Source organism: Amblyomma americanum, chromosome 10, assembly GCF_052857255.1.
Source record: "Amblyomma americanum isolate KBUSLIRL-KWMA chromosome 10, ASM5285725v1, whole genome shotgun sequence".
In the NCBI taxonomy this organism is placed as follows: Eukaryota; Metazoa; Arthropoda; class Arachnida; order Ixodida; family Ixodidae; genus Amblyomma; species Amblyomma americanum.
Genome location: NC_135506.1, coordinates 59,405,210 through 59,424,415, shown reverse-complemented (window position 1 = coordinate 59,424,415; position 19,206 = coordinate 59,405,210). Strand labels below are relative to the sequence as shown.

General features: G+C 46.5%; 1 protein-coding gene across 2 annotated transcripts in view; it reads right to left on the bottom strand.

Moving 5' to 3' along the window:
- LOC144107397 (uncharacterized) overlaps positions 1-7,351 on the bottom strand; it is a 33,188-nt gene extending 25,837 nt beyond the window's left edge. Inside the window, exons 1-3 of one of the 2 annotated variants that reach the window (XM_077640387.1) lie at positions 7,271-7,351; positions 5,835-5,938; positions 2,588-2,636 (exon numbers count right to left, since the gene is read on the bottom strand). In XM_077640387.1, coding sequence (XP_077496513.1) covers positions 2,588-2,636; positions 5,835-5,888 — 103 coding nt within the window. In that variant the 5' untranslated portion in view covers positions 5,889-5,938; positions 7,271-7,351. Of the gene's footprint in view, positions 1-2,587; positions 2,637-5,834; positions 5,939-6,432; positions 6,496-7,270 lie in introns of those variants that run through there. The other variant, XM_077640388.1, reaches the window with a different exon arrangement.
- Positions 7,352-19,206: the final 11,855 nt, after the last annotated feature.

Genomic DNA, 19,206 nt, shown 5'->3' with positions numbered 1-19,206 from the left:
CACCGCACCTTTACTGCCGGCTTCCTTCTCCACCGTCCTTGCCAATTATTTTAGCTAGTGTCACAAGGAAGCCTCACACCGCACCTTTACTGCCGGCTTCCTTCTCCACCGTGCTTGCCAATTATTTTAGCCAGTGTCACAAGGAAGGCTCACAACTTATCGCTGGAGGGGGGAAAACGCTAACATTGCCCTTTTCTGCCGTCTCGTTCGAAATACTTTCTGATGTGCAGCATTATTGCACTTATTCGGTAATTGTCGTGGAATCACTCGTGTATTCCGACCCGATTCGGGATTTTCGAAAGCATGTGTCGAGTTTTTCACTTTTACGGCGCAAGCTGTTAAATAGACACCTTTAGCATACCGTGTAATTTGTTACCGTTGCCGTACTACCGGGAGCCCTCCAGCCATCAGTGCATACGCGCTGATTGGTCACGATGCTGCAGGAGTTTGCATAGCTGCCATCTGGCGCCCTCAATGCAATCTGCGCATGCGCACAGAAGGCGCGCGAGCTCCTCGTACTTCGGTAACGGCTACGGTAACATGACACGGTATGTAAGAGATGTCGAACGGAAACCCCTCAGGTTTGGCGATTTCCGCGTCTGCACCGGCGCAACTGCCGTCACGTGACAACGCGCGAAGCAAGAGAGGGGGAGCAGGAAGAGTGCGGCGAGAGGGAGAGCCAAGTGCGCTGAGAGATGGAGCAATAGAAAGAGGGGGAGGGGGGCGACGTCACGGAGCCTCACATGCGCGCCACAGGTGCCTTGGGCCATTCACAAACGGGCTGTGCCGGTGCAAAAAGCGACGGAGAGGCTCAGACAGCGATGGAGCGGCTAAGAGTGCTGTAGCTGCTGCGCGTGTCGAGGACAAGGCATACAAATCACCGCGAAAGCAATGTCATGGACGAGGCAGAAGGGCGCTGCGCTGAAATCCTTGCTTAGGCATGCTCGACACCAGGTGCGTAAGGCCTCAGTGGCCAGCCAAGAAATGCGTTGCGTCTAGAGCCCAGGGGACAGATCGTCCGTTACGAGCCTTAGAAAAGGGCGCAAGGCAAAAAGGCGCCACCCATCGCAAACGCGACGCTGGATAAGACCACGTTGCGAAGCTATTAGACGTGATGTGGGCGAGGACTGCGAAGTGAGGACTAAGGAAAGTAACCAAATAGAACCACTTTAACATTACGCATAACCACCTAGCACTGACATTCGCCCTTAGTTGATGAGTGGTGGTAGTCCTTTTTTTTAACGCCACAGCGTTAAGACTACCGTTTAACGGAAAACGCGGCATCGTCAGGGCAGCGTCGGTGTGTCTAAAATCTCACCTTGGGTTTGCGGCAGTGGGCTTCCTGAGTGAGGCCTACGCCAAATTTGAAAAGCTCAGAAAAAGGCTTAAAGCAGCATACGCTTTAAACACTATGCCGCAGCTTCCGGGGATATGGAATAGCGCGTCCGAACTGTCTGCGGGATTAGATGGATGCGAACTGCTGGTCTCGTAGATGGGATACGGCTTTTTTAACCGACGGGTGCCCCCAAGTAAATTTTTACCGCTGGGTAGCCCACAGCGGGTTTCGTGGTTGTCACAAGAGCCACATTTCAAAGGAACGGGTTAAGAACAGCTCGTGGTGTAAATTACGCGACAGGGCATCAGCAAATCGTTATTTCTAGTATGTCGAGTGCAATCAAAACGTTTCTCTGCGATTAAATATTTCAGGGAGCTTTTTACTTTCTTATTTATGCAAGCCATGCAAAATGGAAACGGTGAAAGCATCGTTGAAACTGTGCAGAGGACTATTGCTGTTGCATACTTTCTAAGCTATCTTGATTGCGGATGGAGCAATCGTAATAAAGTGCACCTTTCCGAAGTTTTCCGCAGGATAGGTTGACGTAAATTTTTCTCCAGCATGTGCCGTCTAAAAGAGACATGTTCCTATCAGGTATCGTCTTACGCATCTCTAAGGAGGTCTTTATAAAAAAAAAAGATTTATCTAGACCCCTCTGTCATTGCCATCAGGTACATATTGAACACGTGCACTATCACTCCCTTTCCAGAATTACTGCTGATCGTTTGGCAGTCCCAGTGCCAACGTTGCTCGATCGAGTATATAGGCGCCATAGAGGTCGCACTAACAATACAGAGACTCAAGCTTTACATGGAGGGGCCTAATTGGACGCTGCGACCATGCTAGGCAAAAAAAGAAGTGCTCCCAAAGTTGCAACCGCGCCTGTTTAAAGTTGGACAGTCCGCTTTCCTTTTGTAAGCGTTCGTCTTCAACACTATAAGTCAAGGATAATGCAGTGTCTTAAAACTACACATGCAAGTTCTTACTATAAAAATGTGCCTGATAAACTGCATTAATGCACCTGGAATATATACCGACCCGAAGGGATAAAACTTAACTGCAAAGACGCTAAACTCGTTAATTCTAATAGCAGAACGTAGCTACCTAAAGGCTCCCTTGAGTGCTGTTTCTTTTGCTGAGTCTGTGGCGTGTCATACATTTGGCCGGCCTTTAGGCAACGTTATTTCGTACAAACAAGACCGCTCAAGGAAAATATGTTACAAGACAACTGAAAAACAAAGCTAAACTTACTTTCATTCGCTATGGAAATAATTGCCACGCACTGTGCGCTTTCAATAACCTGAAAAAAAAGAAAGAAACGCGACATTGTGTGGCCCAAAAAGCAATCACGATAACAAAACGGTCGTGCTGCTCTTACTGCTAAGTCGATATTGTCGGCCAAGTCGACTCACTCTGGCACGCTACTAAGGAATGAGCTTCTCGCAAAGTATTGAGCGTATTCACTGATGACGGCGTTTCTCGTCCTAAGGGAATCGGAACACGTGTCCTTTATGGTCCGATGAAAAAAAAATATCAACGCAATTGGGCGCACAACACTCACTGGGCATGACCAAAATTCCCTAAAACCACAGCTGGACACAGATGGTTTGCTTACGTTAAGAAACGCACGCACTAGAGAAGTGTCTGCACGCAACCTCAGCGAGACGAGCTGAGAGCACGAAAGACATAAGTCGTGTCGTGTCGCTTAACAGGGGTCACTCGGATTAGCTGATATAGCTTGCAAAAGAAAGAATGATTTCTGCTTAAAGAGCTTCAACGCGCAGTAACGCTACAACGGCTTCTCCCTTCATTTCCCAGCTTTTCAAACCGCCGTTCGTTCGCCCCCCCCCCCCCCCTCCCCCCAAGAAGCAGTTCTCCTCAGCGCGCAATCGCATCTTTCATCAAGGTTTCAAAAAAAAAATTGGCAGTGGCTTAACTTGGCTACACCTGGAATTCAGCGAAAAGCAAGCACGCTTGCTAAGCGACTGAGGCTCGTCCGTGGCAGCTCCGCTACACGCTTGCGACAGCCGTTCTATATATACCCACACGACCACGTGGCTATGACGTGGTATCACATGGTCTTACGACACCTTAATAGAGTGCCATCCCGTGGCTTCACAGCACCCCATCGGATATTGTTATGGTCAAAGGTCAACCCAAAGGTCACCCAATGTCAAAGGTCAGAGGTGAACTATAGGTCATGGGTAGAGGGAAGGGATCAAAGGCTCCACACACTAACTGTACCACATATGGTCATACAAGGCTATCCTTGGTTGGGCTGAAGGGCGCTCAAGGCCATTGTTCTGCCTACCTGAAGACTGCGTTACCTAGCGCAGCGAAGCTTTTCGCTTCAAAAGAAAAAATTTCAAACCGTTGTTCGTTTCCAGCCACGAAGTGGTTCTCCACATAGCGCACTCGCATCTTTCATCAACATTTCAAACCGTCCTTCGTTTCCGTGACGGTGCGCTTCCCGAACACTCCTTTATTCACAGCTGCGGAGGTGCAAGCTTCCTCACACTCCACTTGATGACGCAGCCTGCGTAACTCCGGCGAGCCCTCCGGCCTTGTATCTAGGTGGTGTTGGTGCATCCCGACAGCCCTAGGATTGTCCCAGGGCTAAATCGAGAATACATACCCAGCAATTCTGGACAAGAGAATTTTTGAACGAGAAAACATTTAGGAACGTAATTTTTTCTTATAACGTAAGATTTTCCTATAAAAATCAATATATCTGCAGGTTGTAGACGACAGTCTTGAATTTTTTTTACTGTTTTTTTCTTCTGTCAAAAGCGTTCAGGATTGGTTTTCTACCCGCCGCGGTGGCTCAGTGGTTAGGGCGCTCGACTACTGATCCGGAGTTCCCGGGTTCGAACCCGACCGCGGCGGCTGCGTTTTTATGGAGGAAAAACGCCAAGGCGCCCGTGTGCTGCGCGATGTCAGTGCACGTTAAAGATCCCCAGGTGGTCGAAATTATTCCGGAGCCCTCCACTACGGACCTATTTGTTCCTCTCTTCTTTCACTCCCTCCTTTATCCCTTTCCTTACGGCGCGGTTCAGGTGTCCAACGATATATGAGACAGATACTGCGCCATTTCCTTTCCACCAAAAACCAATTATTATTATTATCATTGGTTTTCTAAGGCAGTCTGAAGTGTTCGATGAGACCGGTGGATACACTTTAAAAGAAATATTTTGCTGCATATCAGAAGAATGAACCATTTCCTTCGATATTGCCGTAAGCCTTATTCAAAAATTTCAAAATTTTTGTCCGAAATTGCTGGACATGGGAAAGGGGGAACGGAGGGCGTTACAACGCTATAGCTCAGCCTGCTGTGTCGTCGTGTGAGCCTCCTGCCCTCGTCAGGTCTGCGTCTTGTGTCGCACCATAAATTCCTCTTGGTCATGCTGTACTCCATATGTATGTCAATAAAATCACGCCATTTTCAGGACACTAGGAAAATGGCGGGCAAGTGCGAAAGAAACTCTAATGGGAGGGTCTTATGAAGCCACAGATCTCACACAGTGTTTTTTTTACGAAATATTCAGACTCATGAAGTTAAAAAAAAACAAAGGTTTCCGCTATTTTGAAGTGCTTTCGAGAAGAATTCTCGGTGAAAATAGCACAGGGAGCGAAGCCGGGCGTTCAAGTTTACAATTCAGCGTCATAAGCAAGGCTTTTGGAAGATTTATACTTGGTTATATAAGATCAAAATGATTTGCCTTTCGAAAAATTTCATGTAGCATTTACCCACGGTATTAGCTATAAACAAAGTTTAATTGAAAACAGCTCAATCGGTCTTAACCGAAGAGTCAGAAAAGATAAGCACAGACCGTTTCTTGTTTAGAAACACAATTTTGGCCCTCAGTGGCTCTCAGTATCAGCGCAGGAAAAATAATAGTCCTGTAGTTTTTTCCAGCTGCTTTTTAACGGCTAGATAACACGCCTATATCTGAGATGGCTAAACACAATGGTTTCGTTCACGGTTTATGGAGGTTTAACGTCCGAAAGCGACTCAGGCTATGAGGGATGCCGTAGTTCCAGAAATTCTGACCACCTAGGGTTCTTTAACGTGCACTGGCATCGCAGAGTACACTGACATCTAGAATTTCGTCTCCATCGAAATGCGATCGCTGCGACCGGGATCGAACCCGCACCTTTTGGGTGAGCAGTCGAACGCCATAACCATAACTCATTAGCATAGAATCGCAAGGCAACGCATATTCTAGGTTCACCTCTGTTCGCGAAGAAGCAAGCAGCTTTTGTGGCCTATGATAATAATGATGACCTTCAGAATAAATTTTATTTTCCTTTATACCACGGTGACGGCATCTGGCATTTTTTGTGATCACTTCTGTGGTCCACAACACCGGGTTTGCAATGATCCATATAGTGCTTTCGCATTAGAAGAATGCGCTTCGATGACTACCACCACCCTATTGTGTGCCGCCAAAAACACAAGCAGTGATGGAAATGACCGCAGGTGGTCTTCAATGCTTACTAGGCAGAAGAGGGCAAGCATGGTGATCTCGAAGGCCGTCTCGCACATGCACATGTTTTCTGCTGTTCGGTGTTCAGTCGCACACTAGGAAACTGGGTAGAATGCTGAAAGAGAACAGGTGCATGAAAGCCACGCTGCGCTCTGCACTCGTGCTTAAATAGGCCGGGCAATTCTTAAGCGGTACTCAGAAACTCAAGGACCCTACACCAAGAAAGGAGACACAGCCCTGGACGCTAAATTTCCAACACCACTTGGCGCATCTAGACAGCAGTTGCGATAGAAAGCTAAAAATGCAAACACTGGAAGAACTTTGATGAAGTAGCTTCTACAATACATAAACCAGTTCTGTGCTCAATTTAGAACCGTGAAAAATTAGTTTGCTCTCTTCTGATCAACAAACCGGCCAACCTACTAACTAATCACAAACACAAACAAACAAACAAAAACAAATGAATAAATAAGTAGTGAAATAAAATTAGAGGGACACTTAAGCCCACCCTAAAGGGTATGACCCGATAGGGTTAATGGGATAATGCCCATGTATGCAAAATTGGGCACACTCTACTTTACATTCATAGATCCCTGGCAGTCCTCATACCACTCCGGGGCGCAGTGACGCAGCGGTTAAGCGATGCTCCACAGCCATGTGATGGGAAGTGCTGCCACCTGTGGGGCTTGGGAGAAACAGGTTTGCTCATCCCGAGGAGCCTCTCACGGTCAGTCATTAATTAATCTGCCAAGTGCTACGATGGGCAGTTTGCTCACAATTCGATAGGATAACGTCACATGGTCACGCGACCTAGGTGGCCCACCTACCACCTAGCTTGCTCCTCTGGGGACATTTCGTGGATTTTGAGCTCACGGCCAACGACGCTGACGCCTGCGAAGTTGCTGGCTTTTCTGCGACACCTATCGCGTTAAAACGCCGTTCACCCAGTACTATAAGAGGGGTGGTGTTACGTTTCTGGGCGATTCGACGATATACGAACAAGCGGCGACTCTTCAGTTTTTCAGGAGTGCCTTAATTCCACCTCAGCAGACGGGCAGGCAGAGCGCTGCGGGTGATCTTCTTGCCGAGGTGGAATAAAGGCATTCCTGACGAGCTTAAGCGTCGCCGCTTGTTCTTATATCGTCGAATCGCCCAGAAACGTAACAGTATAGGATACGTGATAGTTTCCGGTGGCCATGGAGGCTGCAGCCCTTGAATTGAAGCGCGACGCCAACGCTTGTGGAATGGGTGGACCACCCGTGTGAACAACGCTTCACGGCTAACCTGCTGGCAGGGTGAACCTGCTATTACTACGACGTGACAGCAGGTGCTATAAGAAGCGTGTCACTTAAAGAACCGTAGACAATCTCCTTAGCAGTTATTGCTAATCTGCAGGCAAAACGCAAGTGCGAGGCAAAAAACGCTGAAATGACAGCCCATGGCTTACGGTCTACGGTCCGCGGTCGACGGCCTTCGTCTTCCTTGCCTTCCTCGTTTGCTCGTACACTTCGCAGTCTTTTACTTCCTCACTTGGTGAAGCCTGCGTAAATGTACCGAAATACATCACTGACTGCACATCGACTGCAGGCCTCCGTAAGGGAAGTGACAGAGTGTGGAAGAGGTTGAGGAGAAATTCGCTATTTCCCGCATCAGTCTAAAAGGGCATTTAATGTACAGCCTCTGCGCTATACAGGGTGTTTCACCTAACATTTTACACAGTTTTTAAAAATCAGTTTTTTGAGTTAGAAGAGCCCGTTTTTCGGCATAGCATTCTCAGTGGTGTACCCCATCACAATCCAGCTAAGTCGTTCCAACTAGCAGGCTGCTTAACTAATATTGAATAGTTAACTTTTAACTATTACAGTTAGCCTCTAACTATAGTTAGGCCCCTGTTCCCTGGCTTGCCCGAATCACGACTCCCGGGGGCAGCCGCCGCCGGCCATAAACAAGTCAGGCAGGTCTAGGTCTCGTCGCGTTACGCGTCCTGCTGTGTACTAGGCCAGCACGGTACGGAACCCAAGGTGTCTGATAGCCCCCGACGTCTAGCGTGCATCCGGTCCCCATGGCGGAGGTTTGAGAAACCGCGTAGGAAGGAATTTTGGGGTGAGGTAAAAACCCTGACATCAGTTCTGAGCTTTTCTATTCGTTAAAATTGATGTTAGGAAGGAAGCTGCAATTAGTACAGTAAGGGGCGCGGGCATCTTAGGCGGACTCGCCAAGGGATCCGCGCCCGAGGGCTTTTGTCTCTATCTACTCCTAGCTGGCAGGCGCTCGGTCTGGTCGAGTGCGGAGGTAGCGACCGTTGAGAGCTGGTGCAAGGCGCGCCAGTTCGACGGTTGGGACGCGGTGTCCCTCGCCTCTGAGCAGGCGCTCGGCTATCCCGGCCGCAGTAGTTGTGGACATTCTGACTCTTGTATCCTTCTGTAAACATCCTGTAGTAAAGTTCTTCGTTTCTCACTAAATCGCTTCGCCATCTAGAACCCCTTCAACCGGTGCATACATTTTCTGGAAACCACCGGACTAACATGACCGGCAAATTTACTCCCGGGCATCTTAATTCATCGCTGGTCATTTAAAGCGAGTTTTGCTCAATCGTGAAAAATGAAGTGATTTCTTAAAGCTTGACCTCACTTCAATTTCAAATCAATTACTCTGCCCACAATGAAAGTTCTCCTGATCATGTCAGGCCGAAGTCTGCTCATCCGATCTCATGTCAGTTTGCAACATAGAATACTTAACAAAGCTAAACCCAATCTCAAAGTCAGATCTTGTGCTGAGGCTGAAGCCCATTACTTATCAATAATTTGCGCTTCGCATCGACGCAGATGCCTTTTTCGTTTACTTGAACAAAAGCTACGCCATTAAAATAGTACGAATGCAGTGGTACAGCGATGTGGCTCCTGTGATGGGGACTTGAACTTTTGGGCGGGCATGATTCTCCCCTGTCGTTGCTCTTCATACAAATAAAATAAATCAACAAAATGCATACGGACTCACTCATACCAACGAGGAGGCCCATTGAGAGCTGGCCTATCATGAAACACCGTTCCCGTCAATATAGCCGAAAAAGTTTTTGGTGGCAGCCATCACTTCTAGCCTTTCCTTGACGATGTCACTGATTTCACGCCACACGCCACGTGGTGGCTCCAAAAGTGAACTAGAGCATTCTCCCGAATTTCTGAAAACGTGACAGAGCTTCGGGGCACCATGCCTTTGTAAAGTAACAGGATTCGTAGTACCGCCGCTAAAAATTTCATATGAAATCTCATTGGCTGTCATGCTACCTCTTATAAATTGCCCTTTGGCCTTTACTGAATGCAGTCCATTCAGTTAACTCTAATAGGCCCGGCTGGTAATGCTCTACTGAGGGTGTTATCGTATACCTTTTGCAACGACTGCGCCCGTTGCTGGGTCTCGCGTCGTCCTCGTGGTAGAAGTGCTAGAAGTTCTTTTATTCAGCGTAACCGGTAGGTGATTTGCCACGAGAACCACTTGGAGGGTAGTGATTCTGGAAGGAAGAGGAAGGTTACCTTGGAAGATGACAGCTCAGGAACGCGTAACCGTAGGGTGGTCCCCGTAGAAAGAGGTGAGAGTATGGCGACAGCGCAGGAGTGTCGAGCGGTCCATCTGTTGTGGCTAATACGTAACGAGCCGCCGGTCATCGGTGGCGCCGTGCGCCTACAACGGCGGGCTGTAAAGTAGAGCTAGACCTAAAGCCAGTATGTGTGGAAAACTAAAAGGAGCTCTCTAGAACTATACAGGCATAGCCGCTATCATATTCTCTACTACAGCACATCATGAAATATAAATACCTTACCAGCTGTCGCTTAATATCGGGCTACGCAGTGGAAACCATCCTATGATTGATTGTTTGCTTGCTTGTTTGCTTGTTTGTTTGTTTGTTTGTTCGTTTGTTTGTTTTCTCCTATATTTGCTAAGAAAATGTCCGGCTGAGTAGCACTTCTGTCTGTATCTATTTTTGCTGACCCACCACTGCAGGTACGCGCCTTGAAATGTTTGCACAGCACTAAACCATGGCACCGCATGCATGGTGTCGCTGCCTTTTTTTCCCCTTTTGCTTCACTGGTAGAACAATACATATTGTAGAAACTGCAAAACTGCAAAGTAGACTGCGCGCCATCTGTTATGTTACCATCTACTATCTCTTCCCAACGCATGTGCATGTGATAGCCGGTAAGTGCAGCGAGAGAGTTCTAGACCTGTGAAACTACTGACCACGCGCACGTGTTAGTAGGCTCAAGAAAATGGTCGGCTAGCCTATGCCAACGTGCTAATGGCTTGCAGCGAACGTAGAGAAGCATGGGGCAAGTAGCTGACTTTTGGCTCTAGTCGGCTTTATCGCGCTAACGCTTAGCGTAGCGGGGTGGATTTTAAGAGAAGGAAGCTGTAGTAGGAGCCAGTAGAGAGTCAGCGGAGTGGGTGAGATTAGGAAGTTTGAGTGGAAAAGGCGGCCACAGATGGCTTATTGGCTGAGGACACGTTGGATGGAGGGGAGAGGCCTCTTTCCTGCGATATATTTGCTTAGGCTGCTGCTGGTGATGTGGATAATGAGCCTAAGATATAAGGGCTCAAATTGGCGGTTGTGGAGACTTTGACACCGCGAGAAGCGAGAAGTAAAGGTCTTAGTGAAGCGTTTCGAAAGAACGTCTCAGTCGAACTGAAAAAAAGGGAGTGTTTTGCTCTAAAGTTGCCACCGGCCTCATATCACACGAGTTCGGTTTTCTTTTTGAGAATGCCGCAAAACTTCACCTGCCATTCTTGTATGACTGCCTGTTTCTGTTCCTATTCATGAAAAAAAGGAATGAATAGTTAAGCGAAGTTTTGTTTCGACCTCAGAATGATGCTACTATATATGTCAGCATGAAGCGCGGTGGTAGCAGAGATGTAGACCTCCATAGAAAGGATGCCGCACGCATGAGAGGTGGCGAAAAAATGTGAGCTGGGGGTCACTGTGCAATTCCGGCACCTAAGGATTTGGTATCTTGTGCAGCGCACACACGCCGCAAAGGTGGAGTAAGAGCAAAATAATGCTCCGGTGTTACTTTATGCCTTTACGTGTGTCCATAGGCATGGCAGGTGACGCTAGAGAACCCCAGGTGGTTTACATTATCCGGAGCCCTCCTGTACGGCTTCCCTCATAGCCTGAGTGGCTTTGGGGCGTTAAGCACCGCAAAACCAAACCAAACCATTCAGCTTACATTCCAGTTACGATGCTGTATACAGTCAGTCGCAGTGGGTTTCACTTCTGATCCCAACAGACGCGTAGCGGGCGCCATCGTTGGAACAAATGCGTCCAGGCGGGGCATATCGCTAGACTTTAAGGTTGGTACTCAGTTTTCATTCAGTCTACTCTTTTGCTGCTTTCATTTATATGAGATGGGCCGGTTTGGAACAACTTTTGATATACACACAAACTTTCAGTGATCCTGGAAAAAAACTCTTTCCTAGGAGGAAAATTGCACTGTAATGACCCTCCCGATGCAGAGGGTGAGGTGAAAATATGAGGATGGAATGTGTACTGGTAGAAGTGACTTGTAAATCGTAAATCTTGTTATTGGATGCCTATGAAGAACATTACAAAATGGCTTACCCCTGGACACTTACCACAATAGAAGTCTACCAGGCGGTAACGAATATGACGTCCCCTTTGACGCGACAACGCCCCTGGGTATATCCAGAATCTGTCCTACATAGGTGGCTGCAAGTCGCAGAGACCTCATGGATGGCTGCACGCCACAGAGACCTTGGTATCTGTTAAGCCGGAATAATTGCCACGTCTTTTCTCTGTTGTGTACCTTAATACTCTTTTCGGGTTATGACATCTGAAAGAACACGATAAAAAAAGAGATGGCCTGCATATGACGTTAAGGGCCGCATGATGGTACACCGCACTGTCATAGTACAGCTGGGAGAAGGTAGTGGAGTACCCTCATTACACGAACGTGGGGGCTTTAACCGTCCACCTGGTCCACTAGCATTGGCGCCGTTGTGACATCAGTTTAAGCCATGCATAAGACAACCGCATTTGGCGCAGAATGGGTTCACTTGAACATTTGTGAGAAATGCACCTTTCTGCAACGGTGTACTTGACACTGCTCTTCACAATGACGATGATTGCTAATGGCAGCAACAATTAACTCGTGTGATTTAGTGAGGACCGCTTCTACCTTCAGCGGTAAATTCTAGTGAAAAAGCACAATGCCGATGGGTAAACCCCGAGCAAGATATAGCGATGTTTGTTTGCTTGCGGTGCCAAGTAAAATAAATAAAATTAAATCTATTAATTATCCGCGACTGGGATTTGAACCCGTGGCGGCGCGAAGAGATCAGCTTAGCTGGCCTCTGCGCGCAATCACTACGCTATCGATACCTTCTTCGCTATCGATATCTTCTTTAAACTGCACACTTCCAGGCTGCCTGTGAAGGCTTGGCTTCATGCTAAGGAGATGCTTGCGCCATGTACGGTGAATTGCCGCCTGTGCAATGCACCAGAGACAATTGACCATTGAATGTTTTATTCTGTGCATTGACGCTATATTCTTCTGGGACATTTTACAACGAACAGTTAAGAAATACAGTGACATCACACCCTGCAGTATCCGTTTTTTCCCTCTGAAGAAAAACTGTGTTGTGCCATATGATCTATTTATGTTGCTGGGACTGCTTAGTCTCTGGAGGAGCCGGATGATGGACAGCCACGCCGAGTCACCACGGTCGTCGAAATCTTAGTTCCGTGAACAATGCGCTTTGGTGCGGGGAGTATATGCTGCCCTGCAAGAGCCGCCTAGCTGGCTCCCCTATCTGGATGCATGTGTGTGGCAAATAATTCGAGGCAAATAAATTTGAACAGGAGGTCCTTTAGAACACTAAGATGAGAAAATAAATAATCACTGTGCCGAATGGGAGACGATATTACTAACTGTCTAGTTACACGCCAATAATTTTTAGATCTATTTAAAGATTCTGAGCATGTTTTTTTATAAACGCTTAAAATATTTCCTCTTACATTTTTTTTGTAAATATCAGCATGAGTTTATTTTTGGGCGCGGCGACGGTCGCCCGACGTGCGGGAACTTTTTTTATTATTTTCGTGAACCGCAGATAGGAGGCTTCATTAAACCTTGCTATTCTTGCTTTTCTTGGTCATATTTTACGACGTTGCCCAAAAGAAACTACTAATAATATATACGAAGTTTTTTGTACAAGGTGAATGCTGAGCCTAGTTTCTATATGGTCCTTCTAGTAAAAAGTGCACATACGCAGTATGAAGCATAAATACGAGACAAAGAGATAGACGCTTCATTGAAAACAGATTTTAGCCGGCATGAAAAATTAGCTGACATGCTACTGTGCATGGGGAAGGGATTTGAGAATAAAAAGACGGAACGGAGCAGGCGCGAAAAGCTATAAAGAAGTGAAAAGATTTTAATGCAATGACTCACAAATAAATGAGCATTGATTTGGGCAGATGCACATGAACGATTAATGCTAGGATATAATAAGTGATGATATGCACTTTTTTATCAATTTGATGACAAAGTTCACTGCCTGAAGAGTACATTACAGTGACACTTACGGAGACATTAGATAATGCCACGAGATATTAAGCGATTAAATACGAAGTCCTACAAAGGGGTCGACAAAGATCGTTGCTTGTAGGGTGCATAAAGATAAGATTTCTGGATACATTAAAGCTGGTCCATCAGACCAACGTCATCTAATTAGGCAAATAAAAATTTGATTGCATGTCTCTGGAGCGTAAAGCAGGTTAAAAGACCTAACACACAGTCCACTGTTAGAGGCACTTAGGTGAGTGGCTCCATACGATGTTATAGTACGCGCGCTGGCATTCAAACACAATCGGTTGTACTGTTTCTATGGAGCCGCATTTGTCGCGTTGTGGAGTTCAGTTTTCCTAAATGGCACCGCAAGTTGTTTGTAAATGCGGCATTCACACGGAGGCGACAATAATAGGGTGGAAGAATGTGGTGTAATGCGTAATGGTGTAACGGCGAGCTCCAGAGCAGATTCTTTTCTTCACAGGCGTATTTTCAGGCCTGTTGGGAAGCACCTGATTTTGTGAAGAAAACCCTTTTGTACTTCTGATGTATACCTTTGCGGGCCGCTTTATCTGGTTTTTCGTAGCCCAGAGTGCCACGGTAAGCTGGAATCTATGGAAATGTTATACCAGGTGTTTCAGGGGAGACTAAGTAATTTTCGAAAATAGGCTTTTGGGGTAAAAATATGGCTTTTGCGGAATATTATTACCAGTGTTGCGGACACTGGAAACCGGGTGAATTTTTTGAAGTAGTAAGCTGGTTAAATAATTTCTAATAATTAACTTTTTAACTATCATAGCTAGGCACCTAGTCGCAAATAGAAATTTGTAGCCGGTCGTTAGTAATAGCCATATCAGTTCTTAAAATTTCGAAAACGCGGTTATCCTCTCCACTGTGTGTGGCTCGACCAAATCGGCTACATCGTGCCAAAATACATGCGCTTCCGAAAAGCACGCAGGCAAAGCAACCTTTCCAGTTCACGTAGGCTAGTCAAAAAAGCCAAATTTAGGCTAGTCAAAAAACTCCAAAAACCAAAGGTATTCACGTTCTCGAAATTCTAAAAGCTCATATGGCTATTACTAACGACCGACTACAAGTCTCTGATCGCAAGTACGCGTCTAACTCGACTTGTTAAAAGTTTAATTATTAAAATTAGTCAACTTATGATGTCATTATTATAAAAGAGAAAGAGCATTTATTCTTGAAAGGACTCTTGTGGGACACCATGCTTTATTTTTCCTAGATTGATTTCCCGTGGCTAATTTTAACGTATTTAAGTCGATTTTTAACTAACCTTCTCTTAACTGAAATGTTATTCCTCTGGTTCCATATTCTTATATTCCTTAGTAACGAGATGTTCTGTCCGATTGAATTAAGGGCTTCTCTGATGTGGCAAAAAGCTCTATTGTCTCTATTGTGTAACAAGTATTATCATTGGATTCAGCGTTCCTGCAAGTATCAATTCGTGTAATTTTCAGGCCATAATAAATTTGACTCCAACAAACTCCTCCTGTTCTCCTTTTTCCTCCTTTGAACCACCAAGCATCTGACGTTTTTGATTGTCTACCGCTGGTTAAATCCCAGTTATGAATTCCACAGGATTGGATTTACGATTGCTAGATTTGTGGGCACCCATTTTGGGTGGTGGCTGGCGCCACCTTGCCTGGCCAGTTTATGGGGGATCTTATATTTTGCATCTTCTATTGACTTCGAATAGTACTGTAGTTGTTGGCAGCCCTCAACTACTTTCTCCTTATGTTCTAATTTATACTATTTTTATTTTGTGTAAGGGTTCGTGAGATGTTTTAATTGTACTTTTATGCCACCACGACTCTTCTATTCACTTGTCTGTCTCTGCTACTAAGGTATTGATTTTGATTGCACTGCCCCTGATACCCAGAGCTATAGGCCGTCAGATCATGCCATTTTGATACCTAGATAATTCGTTTTACAGCCTGTATGAACATGTTTTTTGTTCTCAGCACTTCTTCCGCAGGCTACATAAGTAAGGTCTCCCTGATCACTAGTTCTTACTTCAAAAATCTCTATAAGGAGACTCACCTCCATGGCCTCCATGGCACCGCCTCTTGGACTATGACACAACCTTTACTTCATAATTTCCCCATTATCACCTCTCTATTTACTTAATGATTTTTTTTTCTGCCTTTTGTCCCCAGTTCAGTCTCTGTTCTGCCAACTTCCTTTCTGGTATTTATGCCAATTTCCTTCTCCCTCTCGTTTCTTGTGTGCTCTGACATAAGCCTTGTTATCCTTTATTACATCGCTCGTCCACGTGTATATTGCACGAGTATTTAAAGACACTGGCTGTCCCCATCTTCTCATCCATACAGCATGGTCATCTTTGCAGCGATATTTTCCTCCGGACTTCACGAGAAAGAGAGAGAGAAAACAGTTGTTTCCATATCCTGATGTGCAGCTGCGTTTGTTGCCTTTCCATGAGCACCTGAAGCCAATCTGCCAGCCGCCATCAGCTTATTCGCTGGTCTTTGTGTTACCTCTGGTTTAAGGAGAAGTTTTGGTTTAATTTGGTTTAAGGGGGTTTAACGTCCCAGAGCGACTCAGGCTATGAGAGACGCCGTAGTGACGGGCTTTGGCTATTTCGACCACCTAGGGTTCTTTAACGTGCACTGACATTGCACAGGACACGGGCCTCTAGAATTTCGCCTCTATTGAAATTCGACCGCCGCGGCCGGGACAGAACCCGCGTCTTTCGGGCCAGCAGCCGAGCGCCATAACCACTCAGCCACAGCGGCGGCGTGGTTTAAGGAGAAGTATACCACTTGTCAAACGTCAGCCGTTAGGCAAAAAGCTCCACGCGGCCCACTGCGGTAGCCTAGAGTATAAGCTCGTCGTTTTCGAACAGAGAAAGAGCAGTTAAAAACCCTTTATTGTAAAAAAAAGTTGACAATTTCTGCATAAATTTGACAGCGCACAAACGAAATAGGATCGCCACTCAGTCTGTTGCCTCTCCGTTGAAAGCCTGAGAACTCAAGTAAAACAGCGGCTTAAATTGGTGTGGGCAGTTGCGAACCGAAGCCTAAAACTGAACACATGTTCACATTTCTTTTTGTGTAAATAATTTGTGTATATTACCTCTCCTCCTATCCTCTCTTCTTGTCCCCTCGCCTCTTTCATTTAATTTCTCCATTCTGCCTGCTATCCTTTATTTCCGCTGCCCCAGCTCAGGTGCTTCAGTATCGATGGCAGATGCCGGGGCTAGCAAAAATCTCTTCCTCCCTTTTTTAGTATTATTTATTAAAACCACTACTACTACACCTTGTTCGGCTAAGCTGTACCCTCTTCACTAACAAGCTGGAAAACTCAGCTGCGCCGACATCAGCGCACACGGGCGAAGATAGATCCTATTGGAATGATGGCGGCTCTCGGCCGTAGTCTCCTTTAACATAATACAGAATGCCCTTACAGATAAGAGCCGTGCATTGAGTAGAACAGCCTTGGGCTTCGTGCAAGTGCGTGGTCATTATCGCTGTCCTCATTATAGTAGTCGATCGTTTGACCCCCGAGGCAAAGCTGGAGATAACATTGTGGACCAACGCCGAGCGATAAGCACTAATGACTGATAAGACCTCTCAATGCATCGCGGTCAGATAGGGACACCAAAAGGCTGGAGCCTTTCTTGTGGGCAATTGCGGAGTATAGACTCCAGGGGGAAACCGAAGCCTGTTACGGTCAAGAGAACAGTCCCTTGCCTACGGACGGGTGCCAATGGGTGATAAAAATAAATTCGGTTTCTAGCGATGTGTCGACGAGCATTTTTCCATACGTTCATTGTTTTCGTTGAGTCAACACCATTTAAAAACAGGAGAGAACACAATCGGAGAAAACTGAGTGGTGTATTATATCAAGCCAGTATTTACCTCTTGTAAATACTGCACGCAAAACGTGCAGTACGCAAACAGTGAGAGTATTTATCATTCTAAACTCAGCAATTAACCCGTATTCAATACTTATTTTTCATTCAGTTTACTTAGCGTGCATGTTTATATTAAAAACTTACATGCAGTCGTATTGAAGGATGTTCTATTTTGTACAATTATTTTAGTAACGCTTCTATGCTTTGTGATATACATGTCTAAAATTTAAGCCCAGTTAGTCTAATCCCGCATGCAAGACAGCAGCACTCGGCATGCAGCTACTCCCTTGCGTGACGCTGCCGTTGGGTGTGGCACTCCGCGTGACAAGAATGTGGGGCGACAAGTGACTGATAACTGATTACTGCCTATAAATAAAAGTTAGCAAATTAATTTAAGTTAATTACTGAGTTTACGCTGAGAATTAATCGGCAGTTTCCCTGTGCGTGGCCACATAAGCTGTTTAGCCATTTACAAAGGCGATTTCGTGTACTGCGCTTCGTAATGTTTTTAAATATCCGGAAAGTCAAATTTCGAATGCCTTGTGCTGTGTGGGCTCCCCTGGCCCTTATTTTCAGCGCACATGGCAGCGTAACTTGCTCTCTCTGGCATGCCCATCTTTTTCCAACAACTATGCGCATATCCGGCAGGCCCTTCGCTAAGTGCCAGAACAGTGCATGCGATCACGGCGTAAAGAGATACATGAATGGACCAAGTGTTCCTACGGGTTTAGAGTTCGTGGCGAGCGTTGTTGAAGTACGGTTAACCTATTCGTGGACATCGTGCGCATATGGTTGCGGCGGCCCGTAGCAGCCACCGAGACGTCCCCGGAACGCGCCTCAGGAAGCGTTGTCCTGCCTCTCTCTCCAGTGGAGGTCCACGCCAACCAGCACCTAGAGCAAGCCAGGTGCGTAACCCGCCACGGTGGCTCAGTGTCCAAGACACTCGGCTACTGAGCCGGAGTTCCCGGGTTCGAACCCGGCCACAGCGGCAAGTTTCGATAGAAGTGAAACGCTAAGGCGCCCGTGTGCTGTGCGATGTCAGCGCACGTTAAAGATCCCCGGGTGGTGGAAGTTGTTCCGGAGCCCTCCACTGCCGGGTTCGAACCCGACCACGGCGGCTGCGTTTTTATGGAGGAAAAAACGCTAAGGCGCCCGTGTGCTGTGCGATGTCAGTGCACGTTAAAGATCCCCAGGTGGTCGAAGTTATTCCGGAGCCCTCCACTACGGCACCTCTCTTTCTTTCTTCTTTCACTCCCTCCTTTATCCCTTCCCTTACGGCGCGGTTCAGGTGTCCAACGATATATGAGACCAATACTGCGCCATTTCCTTTCCCCAAAAACCAATTTAAAAAAAAGCCCTCCACTGCGGCACCTTTCTTTCTTCTTTCGCTACCACCTTCCTCCCTTCTCTTACGGAGGTGTTGAAGTGTCACCCGAGAAGTGAGTTACTGCGCCATCTCCACTCCTGGAAACATAATGTCATTTTCAAGCCACGTGCGTTATCCGGCGGGAGTGGCTCAGCATACCGCAGCCTCGTCAATGTATAGCCCAGAACTGTGGTTAGCGAAGGGTTGCTCTTTGGTACCGCCGCGACCTTACCCGCATTGTAGGACGGACTCGAATGAATTGTTTTCCTAGTTTGTTTCGCTAGAGTGGCTATGTCGTATCCTTGAGCGTTTTTTTTTTTAGCCCAGAATACAGCGGTGTGTTATCTCTTGCTTCTGGCGTTCCACTCGCACTCGTAGGGGGGCGCCATGGCTCACGAACCCCCTTTTCTAGGAGGCATGACCTTCACGTGTCGTGCTGAAAAATTCGGGGTTAGTTGTGTCTTATTTCGTAATAGCCGTTCAGAGTTTTGTTATTTTAAATAACACGTAGTAAGGATACTTCACCTGTAAATCTGTTGCGA